At 50.2% G+C, this 27,443-nt stretch overlaps 3 protein-coding genes and 1 long non-coding RNA gene across 13 annotated transcripts in view; 3 read left to right on the top strand and 1 right to left on the bottom strand.

The window, feature by feature from the left end:
* Positions 1 to 16,687, top strand: part of ARHGAP30 (Rho GTPase activating protein 30) — a 21,921-nt gene extending 5,234 nt beyond the window's left edge. Inside the window, exons 2-12 of one of the 5 annotated variants that reach the window (XM_017860848.1) lie at positions 3,996 to 4,098; positions 7,057 to 7,201; positions 8,739 to 8,821; positions 8,972 to 9,079; positions 10,055 to 10,182; positions 10,643 to 10,814; positions 10,897 to 11,000; positions 11,077 to 11,154; positions 11,636 to 12,037; positions 13,967 to 14,232; positions 14,322 to 16,687. In XM_017860848.1, the coding sequence (XP_017716337.1) occupies positions 3,996 to 4,098; positions 7,057 to 7,201; positions 8,739 to 8,821; positions 8,972 to 9,079; positions 10,055 to 10,182; positions 10,643 to 10,814; positions 10,897 to 11,000; positions 11,077 to 11,154; positions 11,636 to 12,037; positions 13,967 to 14,232; positions 14,322 to 15,941 (3,209 nt within the window). In that variant the 3' untranslated portion in view covers positions 15,942 to 16,687. Of the gene's footprint in view, positions 1 to 3,995; positions 4,099 to 7,056; positions 7,202 to 8,738; positions 8,822 to 8,971; positions 9,080 to 10,054; positions 10,183 to 10,642; positions 10,815 to 10,896; positions 11,001 to 11,076; positions 11,155 to 11,635; positions 12,038 to 13,963; positions 14,233 to 14,321 lie in introns of all 5 variants that reach the window. The other 4 variants (XM_017860849.1, XM_017860847.1, XM_017860850.1 and 1 more) reach the window with 4 other exon arrangements.
* LOC108521182 (uncharacterized) lies at positions 7,208 to 17,592 on the bottom strand. Its single transcript, XR_001883135.1, has 3 exons — positions 17,273 to 17,592; positions 10,258 to 10,312; positions 7,208 to 7,301 (listed from the first exon to the last, which is right to left on the bottom strand). It is a non-coding gene; the product is annotated as an uncharacterized LOC108521182 (long non-coding RNA).
* A 67-nt stretch (positions 17,593 to 17,659) lies between these two features.
* Positions 17,660 to 24,840, top strand: USF1 (upstream transcription factor 1). 4 transcript variants are annotated; one of them, XM_017860842.1, is made up of 11 exons: positions 17,660 to 17,781; positions 20,625 to 20,717; positions 21,103 to 21,152; positions 21,315 to 21,399; positions 21,769 to 21,870; positions 22,244 to 22,439; positions 22,679 to 22,766; positions 23,228 to 23,286; positions 23,429 to 23,523; positions 23,769 to 23,897; positions 24,090 to 24,840. In XM_017860842.1, exons 5-11 carry the CDS (start codon positions 21,772 to 21,774, stop codon positions 24,177 to 24,179), a joined length of 756 nt encoding a protein of 251 aa, XP_017716331.1. In that variant the 5' UTR covers positions 17,660 to 17,781; positions 20,625 to 20,717; positions 21,103 to 21,152; positions 21,315 to 21,399; positions 21,769 to 21,771; the 3' UTR covers positions 24,180 to 24,840. The 4 variants fall into 4 exon arrangements, with proteins under 4 accessions (XP_017716331.1, XP_017716328.1, XP_017716329.1 ...); XM_017860839.1 differs by having other exon boundaries at positions 21,315 to 21,430; XM_017860840.1 differs by having other exon boundaries at positions 17,666 to 17,781; positions 20,595 to 20,717; positions 21,315 to 21,430; positions 24,090 to 24,380.
* A 224-nt stretch (positions 24,841 to 25,064) lies between these two features.
* TSTD1 (thiosulfate sulfurtransferase like domain containing 1) lies at positions 25,065 to 26,467 on the top strand. Of its 3 annotated transcripts, none has more exons than XM_017860845.1 (4): positions 25,065 to 25,213; positions 25,459 to 25,542; positions 26,020 to 26,182; positions 26,269 to 26,467. In XM_017860845.1, the coding sequence occupies exons 1-4, from the start codon at positions 25,138 to 25,140 to the stop codon at positions 26,318 to 26,320; spliced, it is 375 nt and encodes a 124-aa protein (XP_017716334.1). In that variant the 5' UTR covers positions 25,065 to 25,137; the 3' UTR covers positions 26,321 to 26,467. The 3 variants fall into 3 exon arrangements, with proteins under 3 accessions (XP_017716334.1, XP_017716333.1, XP_017716335.1); XM_017860844.1 differs by having other exon boundaries at positions 25,420 to 25,542; XM_017860846.1 differs by lacking the exon at positions 25,459 to 25,542 and having other exon boundaries at positions 26,269 to 26,464.
* The last annotated feature ends 976 nt before the right edge of the window (positions 26,468 to 27,443 follow it).

Here is a 27,443-nt window from a genome sequence, read left to right as displayed (position 1 = left end):
AGCAGTGTATGAGGGTCTGAGTTTGCTTTTCTTTATGGGTTCGCCTCCCCTCCCCTCCCATCCCCTTCCCTTCCCTTCCCCTCCCCTCCCTCCTTCCTTCTTGTCTTACTCTGTTGACCAGGCTGGTGTACAACGGTGCCATCATCACTCACTGCAGTCTCAAACTCCTGGGCTCAAGCAATCCTCCTGCTTTAGCCTCCTGAGTAGCTGGGACTACAGGTGTTAGCCACCCTGCTCATTTTTTATTTTTTGTAGAGATGAGGTCTTGCTATGTTACCCAAGCTGGTCTTGAACTCCTGGCCTCAAGTGATCCACCTGCCTTGGCCTCCCAAACTGTTGGGATTACAGGCATGAGCTGCCATGCCAAACACAGCTTTTTCTGACACTGATATGTGAGACGCATTTCTCTGATGAGTCCTAGTTAATAGGACCCAATATTATTTCATTGGCAATATTCTCCATTAATTCTCCAAGGGATGTTATTGATTCTCATAATTGATTAATTCACTGAGTCATTTAACAAACATTTATTGAGCAACTGTTCTGTTTCAACATTGTGCTAGATGCTAGGAGGATGTTATTATATGTCAAGAGGTATAAATATAAAATAAACTAATCGTAACAAACTGCAAGAAGTGCTATAATACAAACATGAACAGCTGGGTGCGGTGGCTCATGTCTGTAATCCCAGCACTTTGGGAGGCCAAGGCGGGCAGATCACCTGAGGTTGGGGGTTCGAGACAGGAGAAACCCCGTCTCTACTAAAAATACAAAATTAGCCAGGCATGGTGGCACATGCCTGTAATCCCAGCTACTAGGGAGGCTGAGGCAGAAAAATCGTTTGAACCTCGGAGGCGAAGGTTGTGGTGAGCCGAGATTGCGCCATTGTACTCCAGCCTGGGCAACAAGAGTGAAACTCCGTCTCAAAACAAAACAAAACAAAACAAAACATGAGCAAAGACTGTGGTGAATTATAATATAGATATAAGAAAAGGTTTAGAATTGGAGGTTATGTTTAAGATGTGCTTTTTTTTTTTTTTTTTTTTTTTTTGAGACGGAGTCTCACTCTGTCACCTAGGCTGGAGTGCAGTGCTCTAATCTCAGCTCACTGCAACCACTACCTCCCAGGTTCAAGCAATTCTCCTGCCTCAGCCACCCAAGTAGCTGGGACTACAGATGCATGCCACCACACCAGGCTAATTTTTGTATTTTTATTACAGATGGGGTTTTGCCATGTTGGCCAGGCTGGTCTCGAACTTTAGACCTCAAGTGATCTGCTCACCTTGGTCTACCAAAGTGCTGGGATTACAGGTGTCAGCCACCGCACCTGGCCCAAGATGTGTTTTAAGGAATGCATAGAAGTTCACCAGGCAGAGTCATAGGGAGGGTAATTCCGGGCAAAGGAATAATATGAGTAATGGTACCAAGGCTTGTTGTGAAGGAATTGTCTAGAGCTGTGGCTGAAATGGTGTCTGGACCTGGTTTGTGAAGGGTCTTATATACCAGGCTGAGGAGTTTATATTTTATTTTATATCTGTAAGGTAAGCAATGGGGATTAATGTGGGGCAGAGTGGGTTGTATGCGAGGCAAAGGATCTAAAGTAGGAAAGTGCTTTGGAAAGATAACTACATGGCCTTGTGGAGATGGATTTCAACACATGGTTTTTTTTTTTGTTGTTGTTGTTGTTTTTAAAGACTGAGTCTTGCTTTGTCACTAAAGCTGGAGTACAGCAGCACAATCTCGGCTCATTGCAACCTCCATCTCCTGGGTTCAAGCAATTCTCCTGCCTCAGCCTTCCAAGTAGCTGGAATTACAGGTGTGCGCTGCCACACCCGGCTAATTTTTGTATTTTTAGTAGAGACGGGGTTTCACCATGTTGGCCAGGCTGGTCTCAAACTTCTGACCTCATGTGATCCACCCACTTTGGCCTCCCAAAGTGCTGGGATTACAGGTGTGAACCACTGCGCCTGACCTGGTTTTTGAGGATCTATCATGTATGAGACACCATGTCAGATAATATAAGGAATAACAAGATGGATCACACTTAGATTTTGTCCTTAAGAAGCTTACAGTCTGGTAACAGGAGGGGGCCCAGGGTTGGGAAAGATAGTACAGGTTTTTGCACCCTTGATTAGAGTCCTGCCTCTAGCAAGTGATTCTCCTGCCTTAGCACTCTGTGCTTCTTTGATCCTCAGTTTTCTTATCTGTAAAATGGGGACTAGAACATCTAATTTTTAAAGTTTTTTTTCCCCAGATATTCTTTGTATTTGATTGTCAAAGGTCTGTCATCCAGTGAAATATCTAATTTTTTTTTTTTTTTTTTTTGAGACGGAGTCTGGCTCTGATGCCAAGCTGGGAGCTGCAGGTGCCAGGATCTCCTCACTGCAAGCTTTCGCCTCCCGGGTTTATGCTCCATTTCTCCTGCCCTCAGCCTCCCGGGAGTAGCTTGGACTATAGGCGCCCACGCACCATCGGCCCCGGCTAGTTTTTTTTTTTGTATTTTTTAGTAGAGACGGGGTTTCACCGGCGTTAGCCAGGATGCGTCTCGCGTCGCCGCCGCGATCTCCTGACCTCGTGATCCGCCCATCTCGCCTTCCCAAAGTGCTGCGGTATTAAGCGCTTGGCCACCCAGACCCGGCCCACCGCACCCGGCCCCCAGAATATCTAATTTTTAAGATAAAATGATAGAACATATATAAAGCAGGTCAGGCGCAGTGGCTCACACCTGTAATCCCAGCACTTTGGGAGGCTGAGATGGGCAAAATATGAGGCCAGACTAGCCTGGCCAACATGGTGAAACCCCGTCTCTACTAAAAATATAAAAAAATTACCTGGACATAGTGGTGAGTGCCTGTAATTCCAGCTACTCGAGAGGCTGAGGCAGGAGAATCGCTTGAACTCGGGAGGCGGAGGTTGCAGTAAGCAAAGATCATGCCACTGCACTCCAGCCTGGGCAACAGAGTGAGACTCCGTTTCCAAAAAAAAAAAAAGTCCTTGACTCTGACTCTGCCCCCCTCCACCAACCAGATTACTGCCTCTTTAAAAATAACTAGTAATTACAGACAAGTTTCTTTCTTTTCTTTTCTTTCTTTTTTTTTTTTTTTGAGATGGAGTTTCGCTCTTGTTGCCCAGATTAGAGTGCAGTAGCGTGATCTCGGCTCACTGAAACCTCCACCTCTCAGTTCAAGTGATTCTCCTGCCTCAGCTCCCAAGTAGCTGGGATTACATGCATGTGCCACCATGCCCAGGTAGTTTTTGTGTTTTTATTAGAGATGGAGTTTCACCATGTTGGTCAGGCTGGTCTCAAACTCCTGACCTCAGGTGATCCACCCACCTCAGCCTCCCAAAGTGTTGGAATTACAGGCACGAGCCACCACACATGGCCCAAGAAAGACAAACTTCTTTCTTTCTTTCTTTCTTTTTTCTTGAGACAGGATCTCACTCTGTCACCCAGCAGGCCAGAGTGTGGCTTCCTGCAGCCCTTGCCTCCTGGGCTCGGGTGATCCTCCCATGTCAGCCTCCTGAGTAGCTAGAACTACAGGCGTGCACCACCACACCCCATTCATGTTTGTATTTTTTGTAGAGACAGAGTTTCCGCATGTTACTCAGGCTGGTCTTGAACTCCTGGGCTCAAGCAATTCACCCGCCTTGGCCTCTCAAAGTGCTGGGCTTACAGGCCTGAGCCACTGAGCCCAGCCTGACAAATTTCACTTTAACAAAGGCAGAACTTTCTAACAAAGGGCTGATTGGGTAGTTTGGAGAGGCAGTGACTTCCCAGGACCTTTAGGACCCACTAAGCAGAGGTACTGTAGAGGGGTTGGCAGGTCGAAGTTGGTGACCTGTAAGAGTCTTTCTGATGAGTTTTTATTCCATGAGCTTTGCCCATGGTCTCCCCAAATTCCCTTCTCTGAGAAATTCCATTTCTCAGACCCAGTGCAGTCTGTGACCACCCAGATTTTTTGATTTCTGTGTCTCTGCCCCATCTGTGTCCCCAGTGCCCCAGGTGCTAAAGAGCTGTGCAGAATTTGTGGAGGAGTATGGAGTGGTGGATGGGATCTACCGCCTCTCAGGGGTCTCCTCCAACATCCAGAAGCTTCGGTGAGTCAAACAGAGCGGGAAGGCTCTGTGACCAGGAGACCAGGGAGCCAGAAGGTCATAGTAAGAGTTGCTGAGGACAGCAGAGACGGGGAGTGAGAGGCAGTGGGGAGAAGGAAACACAGATGCTAGGTAAGGTCCCAGGGAGGTGCTCTAACAACTCCTCGGGAAAGGTGAAGACAATGGTCCCTCCCCCAACTTGCACACACACACACACAAACTCCTCTCTCACATACACCATTCCCACACACACACCCAACTTAAAACAAACAAACAAACAAAAAAACAACTTAGGCCGGGCACAGTGGCTCATGCCTATAATCTCAGCACTCTGGGAGGCTGAGGTGTGTGGATCACCTGAGGTAAGGAGTTCAAGACCAGCCTGGCCAACATGGCAAAACCCTGTCTCTATTAAAAATACAAAAATTAGCTGGGTGTGTTGGCACACACCTGTAATTCCAGCTACTTGGGAGGCTGAGGCAGGCGAATTGCTCCAACCCGGGAGGCAGAGGTTGCAGTAAGTCAAGATTGCGCCACTGCACTCCAGCCTGGGTGACAGAGTGACACTCTGTTTCACAACAAAAAACAAAAAACTTAGATGCAATTTACATATCACAAAATTCACCATTTAAAAATGTACAATTCAGTTGTTTTTAGTGTACTCACATACTAGTCACATAGTATATTTACTTTAGATAGTGATGAAGTACAATAATCATCACGATCTAATTCCAGGACATTTCTTACTTTTTTTTTTGAGATAGAGTCTCACTCTGTTGCCCAGGCTGGAGTGCAGTGGTACAATCTTGGCTCATTGCAACCTCTGTCTGCTGGGTTCAAGTGATTCTCTTGCCTTAGCCTCCTGAGTAGCTGGGACTACACCACCATGGGTGCACACCACCATGCCTGGCTAATTTTTGTATTTTTAGTAGAAATGGGGTTTCACTATGTTGGCCAGGCTGGTCTTAATTATTTTTTTTCAATTTTTCAATTTTTTTTTTTTAGACATCTTCCTCTGTTGCCCAGGCTGGAGTGTAGTGTCACGATCTTGGCTCACTGCAGCCTCTGCCTCCGGGGTTCAAGTGATTCTCCTGCCTCAGCCTCCCGAGTAACTGGGACTACAGGCATGCACCACCACACCCAGCTAATTTTTGTATCTTTAGTAGAGACGGGGTTTCACTCTGTTAGCCAGGCTGCTCTTGAACTCCTGATCTCAAGTGATCTGCCTGCCTTAGCCTCCCAAAGTGCTAGGATTACAGGCATGAGCCACCATGCCCTGGCCTGTGTATTTTTGTGTGTGTGTGTGTGATGAAGTCTTGTGCTGCTGCCCAGGCTGTAGTGCAGTGGTGAGACCTTGGCTTACTGCAGCCTCTGCCTCCTGGGTTCAAGCGATTCTCCTGCTTCAGCCTCCTGAGTAGCTGGGATTACAGGCACATGTCACCACGCCCGGTTAATTTTTTTTTTTTTTTTTTTTGAGATGGAGTTTCACTCTTGTTGCCCAGGCTGGAGTGCAATGGCGCAATTCTGGCTCACCACAACCTCCACCTTGCTGGTTCAAGCGATTCTCCTGCCTCAGGCTCCTGAATAGCTGGGATTACAGGCAAGCGCCACCATGCCTGGCTAATTTTGCATTTTTAGTAGAGACAGGGTTTCTCTATGTTGGTCAGGATGGTCTCAAACTCTCGACCTCAGGTGATCCACCTGGCTCGGCCTCCCAAAGTGTTGGGATTACAGGCATGAGCCACCACACCTGGCCTACCTTTTTTTATTATAGCCATCCCTGTAAATGTAAACTGATATTTCAATGTGATTTATATTTGAGTTACTTTTGTTATTTTTATTTTCTTTTTCTGAGACTAGGTCTCACTCTGTCACCCGAGCTAGAGTGCAGTGGCATGGTCATGGCTCACTGCAACCTCTACCTCCTAGGCTCAAGCGATCCTCCTACCTCAGCCTTCTGAGTAGTTGGGATTACAGGCATGAGCCACCTCCTCGGCCTATATTTGCATTTCTGTAATAGGTACTGATGTTGAACATCTTTTCCTGTGCTTATTGTCTACTTGCATATCTTCTTTGGAGCAGTAGCAGTGTTTTTTCAAATCTTTTGCCCATTTTTCCCCCTTTCCTATGGTGCCAACTTTGCCTGTTTAAAAATTTGGCTTATTTGTTTAGCTGGGCATGGTGGTGGGTGCCTGTAGTTCCAGCTACTCAGGAGGCTGAGGCAGGAAAATCGCTTGAACCTGGGAGGCAGAGGCTGCAGTGAGCCGAGATCGTGCCACTGCACTCCAGTCTGGACGACAGAGTAAGACTCTGTCTCAAAAAAAAAAAAAAAAAAATTAGCTTATTTGTCTTTCTAATCATTGAATTACGAGAGTTCTTTACATGTTACAAATACTAGACCCTCAATCAGATATATTGCTTGCAAATATTACTCCCATTTTGTGGGTTGTCTTCACTTTTTTAATAGTTACTTTTGACTACAAATGTTTTTAATTTTGATGCTGAATGTATCCATTTTTTTGTTTGCTTGTGCTTTTAGTGTCATATCATAGAAACTGTTGCCTAATCCTAGGACATAAAGATTTACACTTATGTTTCTTTCTAAGAGTTATACCTGCCCATTTTTACACGTACCCAGTGGCACAGATTTAGGACCATACCCTATTGACTCTTACATACCCTTGCATTGTTACATATATCTACAGCTACATCCCTAACATATCCCTGTTCATGCATCCATCCACTTACCTGTACATGTACCCATCTTCACGTTCACATCTACGTGTCAACATATGCAATACCTTATACTTACTGGCTTATACGTGTACGTGTCCCAACATTCTCCTTCCAAGTCCCACACATGTTGACCCATGACCATGCCGGGACCCATCTCTACAGGGACCCACCTCTCCCCACATCACCCCAACCCCTACCACTCCTGACCACACTGTGCCTCCCCAGGCAGGAATTTGAGTCAGAGCGGAAGCCAGACCTGCGTCGGGATGTTTACCTCCAGGACATTCACTGCGTCTCCTCCCTGTGCAAGGCCTATTTCAGAGAACTGCCGGATCCCCTGCTCACTTACCGGCTGTATGACAAGTTTGCTGTGAGTTGAAAGGCAGGGGGGTGCAAGACAGGGCTTAGGGGTAGACAGCCTGGTTTTGACATCCCAGGTGTGCCACATACCAGCCAGAGTCCCAGCGATCCTGAATGAAAGAGACCACAGAAAAACTTACTGGGGAAAAGACCCCACCTCCCCAAATCTCCTAGCCCCTACTACCTTTGTCCTGCCCCATCCCTCTTCTCTTCACTCTCCATCTGCTATGTCCTTCTTTCTCCTAAGGCCTGCAGATTGCACACAGCACAGTGGTGAGACTTGGGGAGGGAGAGGCCAGATTGTTGTAGCTGGAAGGGCCTTGGAAAGCACATAGACCAGAGCTTCCCTACACTTAAGAGAATGAGAATACTTTGTAGAAGTCAAATTTTTTCAAGGATGTCTCTCCATTCACTGTAATTGTGTGTTGAACATCTTTGATTTTTTTCTTTTTTCTTTCTTTTTTTTGTTTTGAGATGGAGTCTCACTCTGTCACCCAGGCTGGAGTATAGTGGTGCAATCTTGGCTCACTGCAACCTTCGCCTCCCAGGTTCAAGTGATTCTCCTGCCTCAGCCTCCCGAGTAGCTGTTGAGCCTGCCACGATGCCTGGCTAATTTTTTGTATTTTTGGTAGAGACAGGGTTTCACCGCGTTGGCCAGGCTGGTCTTGAATCCCTGACCACAGGTGATTCACTCTCCTCAGCCTCCCAAAGTGCTGGGATTACAGGCGTGAGCCACTGCACCCGGCCTGTTTTTTGTTTTTTGAGACAGGGTCTCCTGTCACCCAGGCTGGAGTGCAGTGGTGTGATCACAGCTCACTGCAGCCTCGATCTCCCAGGCTCAAGTGATCCTTCTACCTCAGCCTCCTGAGTAGATGGGACTACAGGCGTGTACCACCATGCCTAGCTGACTTTTAAAATTTTTAGTAGAGACAAGGTCTTGCTGTGTTGCCCAGACTTGTCTCAAGCTCCTGAGCTTAAGAAATCCTCCCAACTCAGCTCCCAAAGTGCTGGGGTTATAGGTGTGAGCCACTGTGCCCAGCCTGAACATCTTTTAAGTGTGAAAACACATGAAAAATATGCTATTTTGAATTGAGTAACACTTTAAAAATAAGTTGCACTTTATTGAGCACAACAGCACTGAGAGACCCTAAATGCTAGCAGCACCCTGCTCAGTCCACACTGGCTAGGTTGGGGTGGGAGACGGCTTTCCTGGACACACTGAAACAACTCGGTGGTCCCTGGGGCACCCATAGGGTGGCACCACTGAAGTATCCCAGTACCAGAGCTCTACGGATGGAGGATGATAAGGCAGTGAGTTGCCAAGTTCACAAAAGCTATTAAGTGTCATAACCAAAATTCAGCTGCCATCTTTGTGGACCCCAAATTCTGAGCTCTCTCTACCATGTCAGTGCACCACAGATGATGTAGGATGGGGTAGCACAGAGTCCAGTGCTCATTGTTCCTGAGAACTTGGTTAGGAGCTCTGGGGAGTAAGCAGGGGCATTGCTGGGTCACTGATTCCTGCTTATTGCACCCTTCTCAATCAGGAGGCTGTAGGAGTGCAATTGGAACCTGAGCGCTTGGTCAAGATCCTAGAGGTGCTTCGAGAACTCCCTGTCCCAAACTACAGGTATGTGGCACTCCACATCCGCCCAGCAACCTGAGACAACTCATTCACGCTCTGCCTGGAGCCTTAACTGGGTCCTACTGACTCCCAGGTCCCAGTCCTAATGCCTGCCCTGTGCATTCCCTGTGTGATCCCTGCCCCCGCTTTCTGCAGGACCCTGGAGTTCCTCATGACGCACTTGGTGCACATGGCTTCATTCAGTGCCCAGACCAACATGCATGCTCGCAACCTGGCCATAGTGTGGGCTCCCAACCTGCTGAGGTAGGTGCCTGTGTGAGCAGTGTATGGGGATCCTGTGAGGCACTGGCCTCTGGGAGGCTGCTCCCAGGATGAGGTGTGACTGTATGGGCACACTGGAGAAGGATGTGGGGCTCACGAAGCCCAGTGAGAAAAGGAGGTTCAAGATTATGTTGGGTCTGATGGGCACCATCCATTTTAGTCCTTTCTCTGTGATCAAATAAAGTCCCTAAAAAGCAGGACTTTTGTGTTTTCCTACAGTGTGTCACTGAGCTCAGGGACTGGAACATAATAGTTCCATGTCAATTTTTTTGTTTGTTTTTGAGACACAGTCTTGCTCTGTCGCCCAGGCTGGAGAGCAGCAGCGCGATCTCAGCTCACTGCAAACTCTGCTTCCCAGGTTCAAGTGATTCTTGTGCCTCAGCCTCCTGAGTAGCTGGGATTATAGGCATAAACCACCATGCCTGGCTAATTTTTGTATTTTTACAAAATACAAAGAGAGACTGGGTTTCACTTGATCTTGAACTCCTGACCTCAAATGATCCACCCACCTCCTCCCTGTGCAAGTGCTAGGATTACACGTGTGAGCCACTGTGCCGGGTCTTAGGCCAAATGTTTGTTGAGCAAAATGTCTTGCAGTCTGTTGGTTGCACTCACTGTGCATATCACTCACTGTGGTCCAAGACAGATTATGAGAAGTCCTGTAATTCACTATAAAATTCATTATAAACTAGACACCCTGCTATGCAAAGGAAATAGAGATTAACCCTGAGGAGGGGTCCAAGAAGGCTTCCTTCCTGGAAGTCTTCAAGTGGCATTTGAGAATTGGAAGAATAATGCATACAATTTAAGAGGTAGAGATGGAGTTAAGGTCATTCGAGACAGAGAGAGAGGAGAGGGGGGAGAGAGAGAGAGAGAGACAATAAGGTATTTTCAGGGAGAATCTGGATTGGGAAGTTTGGTGGGGCTGAGGGGGAGAATAACTCCACATCTCCACAGGTCTAAGGACATAGAGGCCTCAGGCTTCAATGGGACAGCGGCCTTCATGGAGGTGCGGGTGCAATCCATCGTCGTGGAGTTCATCCTCACACACGTGGACCAGCTCTTTGGGGGTGCTGCCCTCTCTGGTCAGTGTCCTTCCTGCCCTCCACTATGCCACTGTTTGGGGAGTCAAGTCAGTTATAGACAGCCTTGCAGATCACCTGGTTCAGTTGATTCTCATACAGGGATGTTGGTAGTGGTCACATGGAGAGAACCCTGGGGAGATAATGGTGCAGTCAGGACTTGAGAAGACCTTTTCTGCTGTCAGTCTAGGGCATAGCTTGACCTCTAAGTCACCATCCTGGCTCCCAAGGCTAGTGATCGCTCATACCCACCCTCAGCCCACCAGGCCAACGTCCTGGGATCTCCTGGCCCTCTTTGTCCATGAGGGTACTCTTTCGAGGTGATGGACATGGAGGTACCGTCTTTAGGGGCTTCTGAATGTATCCCTAACCTGGTAGTTGGTGAGGGGTGATGAAGGATTGGGTGCCTGAGGTCTCTCTCTTGGCTCTGTTCCTGGCTGGTCAATTCCTTTTCTTTTCCCAGGTGGTGAGGTGGAGAGTGGATGGCGATCACTTCCAGGGACCCGGGCATCAGGCAGCCCTGAGGACCTTATGCCCAGACCCCCGCCTTATCACCTGCCTAGTATCCTGCAGGCTGGTGATGGACCCCCACAGATGCGGCCCTACCACACTATCATTGAGATTGCAGAGCACAAGTAAGGCCTCCTTCCTGGGCCTTCCTCCCCAGCACTAACTATCATGTTCCAACCTCCAATTATGCCCCTCCATTCTTTGTAGGAGGAAGGGGTCTCTGAAGGTCAGGAAGTGGAGGTCTATCTTCAATTTAGGTCGCTCTGGCCATGAGACTAAGCGTAAACTTCCACGGGGGGCTGAGGACAGGGGTAAGTCTGGGGAGATGGGGGGAGCTCTACTGAGGGTGCACAAGGCCCTGGCTCTACCCACATCCCTGTCTTACAGAGGACAAATCCAACAAGGGGACACTGCGGCCAGCCAAAAGCATGGACTCACTGAGTGCTGCGGCTGGGGCCAGTGATGGTGAGTATAGGGGTGCATTTCTGTGTGTGTATGTGTGTGTGCTATGTGACCAGCATGGGCTTGTGTGTGCATGTGAACATGCAGCCAACTGTGTTCAATCATTTTGAAAAATATTTAATGAGTGCCTATTACATACCAGTCACATTGTAAACATGTTTGTTGATGAGTGTTCATATGGGAAGGGACAGCATGTGTGTGTGGTGATGGTGGTGCTGGTGCTGGTGGTGGTGATGACGGCCAGTGACTGTATCTGCAGGGAAAGAAGGGAGTTTCCTAGGTATGTGAAGGTGAGGTGATCTTTGACCTACTGGCTGGGTGAAAAGTTTGCAGTAGTGATCAAAAGAAGCTGGGCCTGGTGCCTTCCAGGCTGTCCTTTCTCTCAGGCCTGAGAAAGCAGAGAGCATTCTCCAGAGCCTTCTTGAGATGTCTAGGTCCCTGGAGCTTAGGCCATTGCCTACCTGGCCCTCTTTTTCCTCCACAGAGCCAGAGGGGCTGGTGGGGCCCAGCAGCCCCCGGCCAAGCCCATTGCTGCCTGAGACCTTGGAGAACGATTCTATAGAGGCAGCAGAGGGTGAACAGGAGCCTGAGGCAGAAGCACTGGGTGGCACAAACTCTGAACCAGGCACACCACGAGCTGGGCGGTCAGCCATCCGGTCTGGGGGCAGCAGCCGTGCAGAGCGCTGCGCTGGTGTCCACATCTCAGACCCCTACAATGTCAACCTCCCACTACACATCACCTCTATCCTCAATGTGCCCCCGAACATCATCTCTAACGTTTCCTTGGCCAGGCTCACCCGTGGCCTTGAGTGCCCTGCTCTACAGCACCGGCCAAACCCTGCCTCTGGCCCTGGCCCTGGCCCTGGCCTTGGCCCTGGCCCCCCAGGTGAGGACCCTCTGATTGATCAAGACTGGGAAAGAGGACTAGAACTCTAGGCTGAAGCTCTGATGCTGGAAGATCCACCCTAGGAAGGGCAGAGGCCTCAGCCCTTGGGCTTTGGGGTGGTTACCTTCAGCTGCCTCCCTAGATTCAGGATTGGGGAAATTCAGTAATATTATCAGGTTATGTGAAATCTATGGAGAGGAGATCTCTAGCAGCCTTCAGAACATTGATGTACCCAAGAACAGGGGCTTGTGTGAGAAACATACAGCAGGGATTACTAAAGACAAATGTGGGAATATATAATAGATGGATGGGTAATAACAACAGTAACATCAATACTATCAGCTAACATTTATCAAGAGTTTATTAGGCCGGGCGCGGTGGCTCAAGCCTGTAATCCCAGCACTTTGGGAGGCCAAGGCAGGCAGATCACGAGGTCAGGAGATCGAGACCATCCTGGCTAACACGGTGAAACCCCGTCTCTACTAAAATACAGAAAAATTAGCCGGGTGTGGTGGCAGGCACCTGTAGTCCCAGCTACTCGGGAGGTTGAGGCAGGAGAATGGCATGAACCCAGGAGGTGGAGCTTGCAGTGAGCCGAGATCCCGCTACTGCACTCCAGCCTGGGCGACAGAGCAAGACTCTGTCTCAAAAAAAAAAACAAAAACAAAAACAAAAAAAGTTTATTATGTACTGGCCGGGCACGGTGGCTCATGCCTGTAATCCCAGCAGTTTGCAAGGCCTAGGCAGGTGGATCACTTGAGGTCAGGAGTTGGAGACCAGCCTGCCCAACACAATGAAACCCCATCTCTACTAAAAATGCAAAATATTGGCTAGATGTGGTGGCAGGCGCCTGTGGTCCCAGCTCCTTGGGAGGCTGAGGCAGGAGAATCGCTTGTACCCGGGAGGCAGAGGTTGCAGTGAGCTGAGATCGCACCACTGCACTCCAACCTGGGTGACAAGAGCAAAACTCTGTCTCAAAGGAAAAAAAAAAAAAAGAGTTTATTAAGTACCAAGTGCTAGGCCGGGCACGGTGGCTCACGCCTGTAATCCCAGCACTTTGGGGGGCTGAGACGGATGGATCACTGGAGGTCAGGAGTTCAAGACCAGCCTGGCCAACATGGTGAAACCCTGTCTCTATTAAAAAAAATACAAAAAAAAATTAGCCGGGCGTGTGTGGTAAGGCATGCCTGTAATTCCAGACTCAGGAGGCTGAGGCAGGAGAACTGCTTGAACCCAGGAGGTGGAGGTTGCAGTGAGCTGAGATTGTGCCACTGCACTGCAGCCTGGGAGACATAGTAAGACTCCACCTTAAAAAAAAAAAAAAGTTCCAAGTGCTATGATTGCAGGAATTAGCTTGTTTCATTTTCTCATAATCTTATGACACAGGTATTGTTATCCTTAAGTTACAGCAGTGGAAACTGAGACTTAGGTTAATCAATTTGCTATTTATTTAGGTAGAAGTAGCAGAGCTAGGATCTAATCCTTGCTCTGCCTCCAGTTCCTGAAGTGTCACGCATGAGAAGTCCTGAGGCAGGATAGGATAGTGCGTAAGAACATGGGCTATAGAGTTAAGCAGACTTGGGTTCAAATTTTGGCTGTACTGCTTATTGGTTACATGACCTTAGACAAATTGCTTAATTTCTCTGAGCCTCAGTTTCCTCATATGTAAAATGAGGACAATACCCCACATAACAGCTTTGAGGAAAAAATAAGACAATGCATTGTAAAATGTATAGCACAGTGCTTGGCACCTGGTAGGGTCTCAATTAAGGTAGCAAGCCAATAATTAAGGACATTGGTCTGAGAGGATCAGTCATTCAGAGTAGCAATGCTAGGAGTGCTGGGCCCCTGCTATATCAATGCTAGGAGGACTCACATTTGGGTCAGGGCTTGACCTTTGTATTCCTGGGACTACTTCTCCCCCAGCAGATGAAAAGTTGGAAGCAAGTCCAGCCTCAAGTCCCCTGGCAGACTCAGGCACAGACGACTTGGCTCCTGCCCTGGAGGATTCCCTGTCCCAGGAGGTGCAGGACTCCTTCTCCTTCCTAGAGGACTCAAGCAGCTCAGAACCTGAGTGGGTGGGGGCAGAGGATGGGGAGGTGGCCCAGGCAGAATCAGCAGGAGCAGCCTTCTCCCCTGGGGAGGACGACCCTGGGATGGGCTACCTGGAGGAGCTCCTGGGAGTTGGGCCTCAGGTAAGGAGAGCCGTGCTGGCTTTGGGGGTGGCATGGAGTCAAGGGTGGACAGGGCCTTCTGGTCCTGAGCCACCATGCTGTGCCTACAGGTGGAGGAGTTCTCTGTGGAGCCACCCCTGGATGACCTGTCTCTGGATGAGGCACAGTTTGTCTTGGCCCCCAGCTGCTGTTCCCTGGACTCCGCTGGCCCCAGGCCTGAAGTTGAAGAGGAAAATGGGGAGGAAATTTTCCTGAGTGCCTATGATGACCTAAGTCCCCTTCTGGGACCTAAATCTCCAATCTGGGAGGGTGCAGGGAGTCTGGAGGGAGAGGCAGCAGGATGTGGAAGGCAGGCTCCGGGACAGGCTGGGGAAGAGCAGGCATGCTGGGAAGTTGGGGAGGACAAGGAGGCTGAGCCTGGTGGCAGGCTAGACATCAAGGAAGAGGCAGAGGGAAATCCAGAGACCAAGGTGGAGGCTGGAAAGGCCAGTGAGGATACAGGGGAGGCTGGGGGAAGACAAGAGACAAAAGTCAGATTGAGAGAAGGGAGTAGGGAAGAGACAGAGGCCAAGGAAGAGAAGTTCAAAGGTCAGAAGAAGGCTGACAGTATGGAGGCTAAAAGTGTGGAGGAACCAGAAGAGCAGTATACAGATGAGCAGAAAGAAAAAGAAATTGAGAGAGAAGAGGCTGAACAAAGAAAGGAAGTCCAGGTAGAAGCTGAAAGGGACCTAGAGCAAGGGGCCCAGGAAGATCAAGTTGCTGAGGAGAAATGGGAAGTTGTACACAAACAAGAGGCCGAGGGAGTCAGAGAGGATGAGGACAAAGGACAGAGGGGGAAGGGGGACTATGAAGCAAGAAAAGACCAAGGAGATGGTGAAGACAGCAGAAGCCCAGAAGCAGCAACTGAAGGAGGAGCAGGGGAGGTCAGCAAGGAACGGGAGAGTGGGGATGGAGAGGCTGAGGGAGACCAGAGGGCTGGAGGGGACTATTTAGAAGAGGGTACCCTCTCTGAAGGCTCAGGTGCAGAGTCCCTGGAGGTTGACTGTGCCGAAGAGGACAATCCTCACTCTTCTGAGATGGAAGAGGCAGCCCCACAGCCACCCCAGCCAGAGGAGAAAGAGTCTGAGGGGCAGCCCAGTTCAGACCGCTGTCTATGTCCCTGTTCCCTTGGCTTGGGTGGCGTGGGCATGCGTCTAGCTTCTACTCTCATTCAGGTCCAACAGGTCCGCTCTGTGCCTGTGGTGCCCCCCAAGCCACAGTTTGCCAAGATGCCCAGTGCAATGTGTAGCAAGATTCATGTGGCACCTGCAAATCCAAGCCTGAGACCTGGCCGGCTTGATGCGACTCCTGGAGAAAGGGCTTGGGGGCCCCGAGCTTCTCGATCCTCTTGGAGGAATGGGGGTAGTCTTTCCTTTGATGCTGCTGTGGCCCTAGCCCGGGACCGCCAAAGGACTGAGGCTCAGGGAGTTCGGCGAACCCAGACCTGTACTGAGGGTGGGGATTACTGCCTCATCCCCAGAAACTCCCCTTGTAGCATGATCTCTGCCCATTCTCCTCGGCCCCTTAGCTGCCTGGAGATCCCACCTGAAGGCGCGGAAGGGTCTGGATCCCGGAGTCGTCTTAGTCTGCCCCCCAGAGAACCCCAGGTTCCTGACACCCTGTTGTCCCCTCAGCGCCGATCGTATGCATTTGAAACACAGGCTAACCCTGAGAAAGGTGAGGGACTGTGATTAGGACCACAGCCCTGGGCAAAGGGGACCAGTAAGTTGTCTTGAATCTCCAGGGTTCCTGACTAGCTGTCTCTTCTGCAGCCTAAGCAGCTGTAGTGCCCAACTCTATAGGCTTTGGCCCTCCAGCTTCTCTGACTGTGGGAGGCATTGCCTTGTCTCAGACACAAAGCACTTATCTCTTAGGAGATTCCCAAGAAAGTCAACAAGATCTTGTTCCCAGGGAGTGGGTTACTGGCCAAAGGGAACATAAGGTAGGCAGAAAAGTTAAAAGAGTTTCTTAAAGTGAAGACTGGAGAAGTTCCTCCCTTCCTCTGAGCTATGAATCTCTCTTCATGAAAGCCAAAGGTAGAGACGGGGGACAGGGCCAGGTTAGGGCCTTCCATACACAAACACTTCTAGAGTTGCCCATTCCTGTTCTGCTCTTGGACCCTTAGATACCTCCTGTCCTTTTTAGATCCAGATTAAGGGAAACGTCCAGGAAGCTCCTTGAAACCCTCAGCATTTGTTGGAGGGACTGGACTCCTCTCCAGCTCCCCACCCTCTGCCTCCAGTCACCATGTGCAAGAGAGGTCCTGTACAGATGTCTCTGGGCTCTCGTTTTTCCTTTAGAATAACTTCTTTCTATTTCAGGAAAGGGAAATGGTGTCACTCAGGCCCTGGGGCTGCTTCTCCAGCCAGGCTGGGGCCATAGGTCCCACTCTAGTGAAGGTCAATGTCTCAGAATAAAAGCTGTATTTTTACACATAGTGTGGAGTCTCATTACTCTTATTAAAGTCTTTGGTGATAGGTATTATATCTTCATATATTTGGCAAACCATTCTTTTTCTTCTTGTTGTCTGGGTGCTCTTCCTCAGTTGTTGTCATGGAGACTAGTGGCTAGAAACTAGAGCTAGGTTCACGGTGGTCACGAAATAAGGAAGAGAAACTTATATTTACATAATGCTCATTATGTGCCAGGAACTGGACTAAGTAGTAGCCTGTGCTCATAAAATCTATGTCCTTTATTTTATTTAATCCACATAATTCTGGAAGGTTGGTGCTAGTATCTCCAGTTTATAGATGAGGAAACTAAGGCTCAATTAAGTCAAAATGTTTGCCAAAGGTCTCAGAGGTAAGAAGCGGCAGAGATGGGTTTGAAACCTGGATCTGCCTCGTCCCCAAGTTTGAATTCTTCCCATTATACCACACTACTCCAAATCCATTTAGGGTAGGTCTTGATTGAGAAGAATAGGAATCAAGATTCCTGTCACATAAAGTGTGAGCCTTTAGAAATCTAGAAGCTTTGGGGTCTTTGGGTTAGTGACTGCTGACGCGAATAACAAGGAACATACCCAGTTCTATGCATGCCCTGATAGGTCGTAATCTCTAGCAGGTAGCTAATCTTTCAAAAAGACGCCCTGAGCCAAGATGGCCTCCCAAATAGCCCTTGTTAAAGATGGCGCCTCCGTCGGACGTCCCTCCCTTGATCTCAGCTGAATTCTCTCACTCTTTCTTCCTGGAATGAAAAAATGCCCTGCCAGCACTAAGATGTCAGTACAAGTTAGTCGTCTCTTTCCCGTTCTTGTCGAAAGTGGCCAGGACTTCAGCTACATACTCCAGGACACGGCTGCTTCTCAGCTTCACAGAAATCCCACAAACACCACCTCTAATCAAGATGGAGTGAGCGGAAGTGGGGCGTCTCTGAGTTTCAGTTTGTGGGCGGGGCGAGAGCGACACTTCCGCCCCTCACCAACATGGCTGCGGGCTGGAAGTGCGCATGAGCAGCTGTCTATGGAGCTACCTAGGTCGGGAGAGGGAGAACACAGTTGGAGAAAATCGGCGGCTGAGACGGCCTTGGCCGGTGAGTGTAGGACCGGGCAGAAGTCTGGAAACTAGGTGGACTGGCAAGGCAGGGCAGCTTTGATTTTGTTTCCTTTTTTCTGGTTAGAGAACACTGCTGGGGAGGAAGCCTTTATTTTGGGCGGGGCGCGGGGGGGGTTGTGCTGGTTCTTTATCTTCTACCCTGCTTTGTGGGCCAAACTCCCTGCCCCCGAGCGCTAGCGTCCCAGCCCTCCTGCGCTGTCCAGCTGCGGGCCGCAGCCGCCGGCACCGGGCGCCTGAGCTCCCTAGTCCCCGATGTCCTTTCCTGCCTCCTCCGCGGAGCAGCTGGGGCGCGGGGCTAGACTGCGGGGCTGCGGGTCACGGCGCAGGCTCCCGGGCTCGCGCCCCGCAGGCGCTCAGCTCCGTAAGCGCCTTCTGGTTGGAGAGCCTGCAGGGAGACGCCTCATTCTCAGGCAAGGTCTAGGCGCCTGACTTCTTTCGGGAGTAGATTTTTTTCCCTTTGTGTCCAGACTTAGCAAGGGCTCTTACTGGGCCCTTCTGTCCTGAGCGTGCACAACACAACGTCCCATTCCAGTTTCCGTGTCACAGATCCCTAATGCTTAGGAAATGCTTCCGGATGTCCAACTAAGATTTGAATAAGTACCCTGACCCCGTTGCTGGGTGTCCTCAGAGACTGCCCCGGCTGACAGCTGTGGCCAATAGAGATGCCTCCTGTGTCGGGCCCTCTATTTCGTTGCCTTCCCCTGCAGTCAGCGCGGCAAGCTTCGCAGGGCATTTCCTCTTCAGGTTTGAAGATGGAAATGTAGGTGGTCCCAAAACACTAGTGCTACTTCCCCTTATCGACTGGGATCTCCTTGCAGCGTTACTTCCTCTGGACGGTTTCACTTTCAGTTCCTTTTTCAACATTTTCCTCGGACGCAGTCTTTCCAAGGCTTATCCACTGAAAATTTTCCTTGGATAGGAAAGGTTTGGAGGACCTTATGGGTAGAGAATTTCTAAAAATCTTGCCCCTTTTGTGTTGGGATTATCTTACTGCTTTGTACTGTGTAGCTGTTTCTTTCTGGAGGCATGTCTGCCCAGCTCTTTGTTTTTCCTGCCCTCTGGCTGGGTGTCAGGGTCCTAAGGCAGAGCTTGTAGGTGGATTCTTCCCCCTTTGTCTCTTCTTCAGAACCCGGTTTTTTTTTTTTTTTTTTTTTTTTTTTTTTTTTTTTTTTTTAACCCCTTCTTGCTGAGGCTCAGTTGATTTGGAGTTGTCATAGCAACATTTTAGCAACTGTGTTGTTCTACAGGAAGGCTTGATGAATAAAATAGAGGGTGCTTGAAGAGGATCCACTTGGGCTTTAGGGTTTCTAACAGATTATATAAATCGGAATACCCCCAAACAAGAGTCCTGTTAGTAGAATGGGGCCCAAAGGCCAAGTCTAGTCTTTGTGGTCAGGGACATTCTTCCAGTGGTAGTGGGCTTGAGATTTTCCTCTTCCTAGGTTTGGAAAGGAAATGGGTCTTGGTAGAAATATGGGCTGGCAAACTGGAAGAACGTATCAGTGTCCATACAGCGTATTTTTTTTTTTTTTTTTTTTTTTTTGAGACGGATCTCGCTCTGTCGCGCTGAGTTGCAGTTGGCCGGATCTCAGCTTACTGCAAGCTCCGCTCCGGGTTTACGCCATTCTCCTGCCTCAGCCCTTCTAGAGTACTCGGACTGACAGGGCGCGCGCACTCGCCGGCTAGTTTTTTAGTATTTTTTTAGTAGAGGACGGGGTTTCACAGTGTGTACCAGCGATGGCGTCTCGATCTCTCGACCTCGTGATGCATCCCGTCGCCTCCAAAAGTGCTGGGATACAGGCTTGAGCTCACCGCACCCGGCGCACCCGGCTGACACGGTATATTTTGATGGTGGGGCCAATACATGGCCCTTCCTGATTCCCGTGAGGCTGCCATCATGGCAGGTCATAATAGCTTTAATAATGATCCATTTAGAAATGTGTTGTTGGCTGGGTGCGGTGGTTCACGCCTGTAATCCCAGCACTTTGGGAAGCTGAGGCAGGCGGATCACCTGAGATCAGGAGTTCCAAACCAACCTGGCCAACATGGTGAAACCCCATCTCTACTGAAAATACAAAAATTAGCCGGGCATGATGGTGGGCGCCTATAATCCCAGCTATTCAGGAGGCTGAGGCAGGAGAATCGCTTAAACCCAGGAGATGGAGGTTGTAAGCCGAGATTGTGCCACTGCACTCCAGCCTGGGCAACAGAGCAAGATTCTGTCTCAAAAAAAAAAAAAAGAGAGAGAGAGAAATGTGTTGTTTCGGCCAGGTGCGGTGGCTCACACCTGTAATCCCAGCACTTTGGGAGGCTGAGGTGGATAGATCATGAGGTTGGGAGTTTGAGACCAGCCAGGCCAACATGGTTTAGTAGAAACCCCGTCTCTACTAAAAATACAAATATTAGCCAGGCATGGTGATGTGCACCTGTAATCCCAGCTACTTGGGAGGCTGAGGCAGGAGAATCACTTGAACCCAGGAGACAGAGGTTGCAGTGAGCTAAGATCGCGCCACTGCACTCCAGCCTGGGTGACAGAGCGAGACTCTGTCTCGAAAAAAAAGCGTTGTTTCTGTCTTCCAGTATAATTATCCCCTCTCCACCAGGAGTTGGAGTGATAATGGAGGGACGAGGAACACTATTTGTAGAGTTGGTTTTTCAATCACTGTAGGCCGGTCCTCAACATCAGTATGGTGGAGGCTGATTGTCCCCTGCAGATGACTGGGTTATTTTCCTGGTTGTGTGTTCATGGAACCTAAGTTCTAGAACCAGAGATACTGTTCTGTTTCCTAGACTCACTGCAAACTTCATGATTTCTACCAGGACTTAGCACTCAGGCCTGTGAATCAGGAGATACAAAGACCTCCAAAAAAGGACCAGTTCATCGGATGTGCCCCCTCACAGAGAGATGAAGGGGTGAGTGAAGAAGAGATAGGGTCTGGGATGAAAGATGGGTGGCCTGGAAGAATGCAAAATGGCCAAGAGCACTGCCTCTGGAGTCAGGCAGACCTGGATTCAGGTTCTACTCTATCACTTACTGTGTGATTTGGTTTCTTCATCTATAAAATGGAAGTAGTGCTATCTATCTCATGGTGTTGTTTTTAGTATTAAATAAGAGTACATGTGATGTACTTAGCTTAGTGCTTATGTACATAGTAAACAGCAAACACTAGTTGTTATCCTAACCTAACTCAGCTTCTGTTGGGAATGCCAATGAGTTTGCAGCCATATGTTACTGGGCCAGTGAGCTTCTCATTGACTTCTTCCCATACTCTTCCTTTTCTCCTTTCACCACAAACAGGCAGCAGAAAACAGCTGAAACGGAAGAGGGGACAGTGCAGATTCAGGAAGGTGAGTGCTAGAGACAGAACCAAGACTAAGAACCCATCATGGCCTCCCTTCCTCCCCCACCAGACCATCTCCTGTGCATCCTCCTCCTTCAGTGACATGCACGTGGAAGGGGGGTAGAAAGGCAGTTAACTCACAGACTTTTCTTTTGTTCTTTTAATTCAGGTGCAGTGGCTACTGGGGAAGACCCAACCAGTGTGGCTATTGCCAGCATCCAGTCAGCTGCCACCTTCCCTGACCCCAACGTCAAGTACGTCTTCCGAACTGAGAATGGGGGCCAGGTAAGGGAGGGGGCCAGGTGGCTGCAGGTGTTATTTGGGGTTGGGATTGAGGGAGGTAATTGAACATGTCTTGGGGAGACCTGGCTTGGAGGATGAGTTGAAAGAGTGGACTGTTTCAGGGGAGGGGGGTGCTGATACTGGAGTAGAGACTGGTGTGAGGTTAGGTGTATGCTGAAACCTCTGTGTGGGGAAAGAAGGGAGAATGGCTCAATCCGTGTCTCTGAAGGACTTTGTTTTGGGGCCCTATCCAAGGGAAGCTTTATGAGGGGCCCTAGGATTCCCAACACTTAATCTTTTATTCTCTCTTTCCCTCCCTCTGCCTTCCTCTACACTTCTAGGTGATGTACAGGGTGATCCAGGTGTCTGAGGGGCAGCTGGATGGCCAAACTGAGGGAACTGGTGCCATCAGTGGCTACCCTGCCACTCAATCCATGACCCAGGTACAGGGTATGGGCTGGGGAGGTGACTAGAGTTCTGAGAAGTAAGATGAAGAAGGGTATTAGTAGGATGGGGGTGAAGGTAGGAACAGTGAGGCATCTAGGGCTGCCTTGTCCCAAAGCACTAGGCTCTTCTTTCCTGGATGTTTCTCTCTCTCTCTCTCTCTGTCTCCCCCCGCCCCTGTCTCTCCCTCTCTGTCTCTCTCTCTCACTCTCTCTCTCTCCCTCCCTCCCTCTCTCTCTCCCTCCATCTCCCCCTCTCCCTCTCTCCCTCTCCACCCTACCCCCCACCCCAAGGGATAGAAGCTACAGAGTGGTGTAGTGGGAAGAAGTTTTTGACTGTTACCAGAATCAGTTCTCTTGCTCCCCTTCCCAGGCGGTGATCCAGGGTGCTTTCACCAGTGATGATGCAGTTGACACGGAGGGGACAGCTGCTGAGACGCACTATACTTACTTCCCCAGCACGGCAGTGGGAGATGGGGCAGGGGGTACCACATCGGGGAGTACAGCTGCTGTTGTTACTACCCAGGGCTCAGAGGCACTGCTGGGGCAGGCGACCCCTCCTGGCACTGGTGAGATACTGCATGAGGATGCTGGTTGAAAGGGCTAGAATAGGCTGTGGGACATGACTGGTGGGCAGTGAGCCTTCACTCATGACTCTTAGTGATCATTAAGATCTGGGCAGGCACTGAGTCTGGGGCTGCTCTTCTATTAACATGTTCTTTTTAGAGGAGGGGCCCAGGGTCTTCACCTCAGGACTTGGTGAGGTTCCTACCCATGTGCTGACAGAACCTACCCTGCATCTTCGCAGGTCAATTCTTTGTGATGATGTCACCACAAGAAGTACTGCAGGGAGGAAGCCAGCGCTCAATTGCCCCTAGGACTCACCCTTATTCGCCGTGAGTGACACTTGTTTCTTCTCAAATTTCTTAAGTGGTTTTTTTTGGTTTTGGTTTTGTTTTTTTTTTCTGAGACAGAGTCTTGCTCTGCCACCCAGGTTGGAGTGCAGTGGCGTGATCTCAGCTCACACAACATCTGCCTCCAGGGTTCAAGCGTTTCTCATGCCTCAGCCTCCCAAGTAGCTGGAACTACAGATGTGTACCACCATCCCTGGCTAATTTTTGTATCTTTAGTAGAGACAGGGTTTCATCATGTTGGCCAGGCTGGTCTTGAACTCCTGACCTCAAGTAATCCACCTGCTTCAGCCTCCCAAAGTGCTGGGATTACAGGTGTGAGACAGCACACCCAGCTACCCATAAGTGGTCCTAGTGCCTGCTAAATCTTGTATAATTCCTTAACCCCAAACTCCAGTCATGTACTTTTGTCTTCTTACTCTGGCTACCCTGGGCTCTACTGTCAGGAAGTCAGAAGCTCCCCGGACGACTCGGGATGAGAAACGCAGGGCTCAGCATAATGAAGGTAGGTATGATCCGGGTGGAGCTAGGAGCTGTCTGGTGTGATCTCAGCAGTGATGTCTGAGGGGAGGAGGGTTAGGTAATTTTACCCTGGGACTTGTGGCGAGTTTTCACTGAGTCACTTTGTCCTCCACTTTGCCCCACAGTGGAGCGCCGCCGCCGAGACAAGATCAACAACTGGATCGTGCAGCTCTCCAAGATAATCCCAGACTGCTCTATGGAGAGCACCAAGTCTGGCCAGGTCATGGAAAGACCCTGGTAGTGGGCAGGATGCCTGAATTCTGTCTCCTGGTATTGTTTCCAGAAATGGTAGAAAGAGGGGCACACATGACAGTAATCTTATCTCTCCCTGAGGTTCCTGTATCTCTGGGAGATATTATACCACCTTCCTTAGAGGAAAATGAGGTCCAAAGTATGAACCTACTTTTGGAAAGCAAGCTGGGTATCTGAAATCCTAGTCCTGATTTTGTTGACCTTATCTTGCAGAGTAAAGGTGGGATTCTATCCAAAGCTTGTGATTATATCCAGGAGCTTCGGCAGAGTAACCACCGCTTGTCTGAAGAACTGCAGGGGCTTGACCAACTGCAGCTGGACAACGACGTGCTTCGACAACAGGTCAGACTCCTACGCCCAGTGCAGCCCTTCTCAGCTCTGCTAGCCACTGACCCAGTTTGACACCCTGTACTTTGTTATCCATGGAGAGGGCTTCATCTTTTCCCCCTTACCAGTGGATGTCTGAATACATTCAGGGGCTTGGTAGTGCCAACTTTACTACCCATTCCCTTTACTGCCTCCTTCCCATGTCAGGTGGAAGATCTTAAAAACAAGAATCTGCTGCTTCGAGCTCAGTTGCGGCACCACGGATTAGAGGTCGTCATCAAGAATGACAGCAACTAACTGTGGGGATTCAGGGGCTTTGGGCCCAAGAACTGCAGATAGCCCAGGAGCAACAGCCTAATCCTGTGCCCCTTTCCTTCACTGCCCACTTCTGGCATGGGACAGGGGGAAGTTCAGAAGGTGTGTCCTTGAACTGAGGCCCTGGGATATGGCAGCCTGCAGTGGTGTGAAACACACAATGTGGAGGTGCACTGACAGCCTTGCCCACCCCCACCATGCAACCCCTGGGCCCTTGTGCTCCTCTCGCACAATGCATGTGCTGCCTCCATGCTGGATACTGGACACACTAAACTGGGGGGCTTGTCCTGTACTTGCTTAGAGTGCCCAGCAGAGGGCTGCTGACAGGTGATGCTCTGGCTTGTCCCAGGACTCTGGCACTTCCATTGGTTCTTCCTTTCCCTGGAGCTGAGGTATAGAGGTGCACCCTGTGGCTCAGGGGAGCAAGCTTACACAAGAAGTGGGGGAAGGATGTTTAGCAGTGGCTGGTGCCCATGAAGAGGAGATTGGCCAGCGAGAAGCTGAGGCCTATGCAGACGTCTCTAAAGCCGGAGAGAACAACAGGCAGGGGTCCACTTGGGGCCTTCCCCCTTATGGGGTCTTTTTTTTTTTCTTTCCTTTTCCTTTTTTTTTTTTTTTTTTTTAAGGATAAAATTGTTCAAAGTCACAGTTGTCTGTTTTTCTTCCTTTTGTGGGGCCACAGGCTGGAAGGGAGCGGCATTGCTCTTTGACCAGTAAGGGCTGTGCTAAGTTCAGGGTGGGGTGCTGCTCCTGCACTTATTACCCAGAGACCTGGTTCCTGTGCCAGACCGGTATGTCGTTTTTGGCCCACGCTAGAGAATGTTAAGGGCTTCTGCTGTGGGCTGGTGCTAGAGGCGCCGCGAACAGGTGCTGCGGGGGCGGTGCGGGAGGCGGTGCCCTCGCTTCCGGATCCGGTCTCGGCTCTTGGAGGGAGCCGGAGATGCTGCAGGCTCCGAGAGGGCGGGCCGGGGCCGCACTCTGGAGACGCGCAGTTGCTGTGCGCACCATGGCTGGAGGTACCTGTGGGGGATGCCTGGGACGGCGGTCCTCTTGGCCCCCTGAGTTGAGGCGTGGCAGGGAGTGGGGTGGGGGAGCGAAGGGGCGTGGTTGAGGGATCTTCGTGCACACCCTACCTGGGAGGGGCGCTGCCAGGTGAGGGGATACCGTGGCGGCCGTGACTCCTAGGCCCCCTCTCCTGAAGGCTGTCGCGCCCCTTCCTCAGCGCCGACGGTCTCGCTCCCTGAACTCCGTTCACTCCTAGCCTCCGGCCGGGCCCGACTCTTCGACGTGCGCTCTCGGGAGGAGGCGGCAGCTGGGACCATCCCAGGGGCGCTCAACATCCCGGGTATAGGGTGGAGAGGGGACGCCCAGGTGGTGGAATAGAGCCGTTCAGGAGGGTCTTTGCCAGTGGGACCTCATTTAGGATGGAATGGGGAAGGCACTGATTATGGGGGTCCTGCATTCCCGGGAGCCAGCCCTCAGCTTCCTAGGAAGGACTGATGGGAGGCAGATCCTGGCATCGGAACTGGCCCATCCAGTTTGAGAAGACAGCAGGTGGAGAGGACAGGGGCAGACCAGCTTCTCTTGACCTCCCCAAGTCCGGACGCCTGAGGGAGCATCCCGCCCCGCCTCATCACGGCTTGGGGAGTGGCTCGCATTCAAAAGTCGTTGGTTTCTGGTTCTTGAAATTGGGGTGGGGGGGGGTAGGGGATGGCTATCATATGTTGTTTGGGGGCCCTCAGGACCCAGCCTTTCCAGGCCCAGCTTCCGAACTTGAGTGCCAAACTGTCGGCTTTCCCTTCTACCCTCTCCGCTCCTCCAGTGTCCGAGTTGGAGAGTGCTCTGCAGATGGAGCCAGCTGCTTTCCAGGCTTTGTACTCTGCTGAGAAGCCAAAGCTGGAAGATGAACATCTCATTTTCTTCTGTCAGATGGGCAAGCGGGGCCTCCAGGCCATGCAACTGGCCCGGAGTCTTGGATACACTGGGTACGGGGAGGTATGGCTGCTAGCTGGGAGGTGATGGGGACTACCTGTCATTCCTGTCCGTCTCTCACCCTTATTTATCTCCACAGGGCTCGCAACTACGCTGGGGCCTATAGAGAATGGTTGGAGAAAAAGGGTTAGGCAGGAGGCAGCTTACTGATTGCCACCTCCTGGCCCCTTAATGGCCACCTTAACTAAGGCTGTGAAGGGGCTGACTTGGTGAGTTGGGCAACTCCTTATAGTGTTGTGCACACAAAAGCATCAAATAAAGAACATTTAATCAAAGTATTGGAAGCACTTAATGTGTCAGGTGGACTGAAAACAGTTCTAATCTTTATCTAGACCTCAATTCAGTCCTGGATCATCATTTCTCAGCGTTCATCTGCTTCCCCTAGCACTCCCCACATGCAAAATTCTAGCAGTTTCCTGAGAGGCTACAATGTACAGTTCTTCTAGAATAGCTGTTTTCAACCCAGAATGCACATCAGAATCACCTAGCGAGTTTTTGTTTGTTTGTTTTATTTTTTAATTCAGAATATGGAGGGTGGAGCCTGAGCATTAGTGGCTTTATGGGCCCCTGGGGTGATTCTTATATGCAGCCAGAAGCAGGTACCACTGCTTTAGAGGTCAGCAAACTATGGCCCCAACTGGCTGGCTGCTGTGAACTTTGGTTATTGTCTATGGCTGCTTTGTCCATGGATTGAGGAGGTGAAAGGGCAATCCCAGGCCTTTGGGTGAGGGAATGGATGGCACCCTTCATCCCTACTGATGTGTCATGCACAGATTACAGGCGTGAGGAGCCTTTCCTGTGCCACCAAAACCAGGTTTCGGTTTTTATCAACACTGATCTCTTATACTGGATTTAACAAATTTAATTGGTTGGCCAGGCGCGGTGGCTAACGCCTATAATCCCAGCACTTTAGGAGGCCGAGGTGGCAGATCACCTGAGGTCAGGAGTTCGAGACCAGCCTGCCCAACATGGTGAAACCCCATCTCTACCAAAAATAAAAAAAGTGTCTGGGTGTGGTAGTGCACACCTGTAGTCTCAGCTACTTGGGAGGCTGAGGCAGGAGAATTGCCTGAACCCAGGAGGCGGAGGTTGCAGTGAGCCGAGATCATGCCACTGCACTCCAGCCTGGGTGACAGAGACAGACTCGGTCTCAAAAAAACCAAAATTTAATTGGTTAAAAAGATGAAATTATGCATGCTTACTGAAACAAAATTTAGCACTGCACAGTAGGTATATGACTTCCCTCTAATATAG

The sequence above is a fragment of the Rhinopithecus bieti genome, unplaced genomic scaffold (assembly GCF_001698545.2).
Source record: "Rhinopithecus bieti isolate Rb0 unplaced genomic scaffold, ASM169854v2 scaffold_57365, whole genome shotgun sequence".
NCBI lineage: Eukaryota > Metazoa > Chordata > Mammalia > Primates > Cercopithecidae > Rhinopithecus > Rhinopithecus bieti.
Note: the sequence above shows the minus strand (reverse complement) of the source record. Positions and strands in the feature narration are given on the sequence as shown.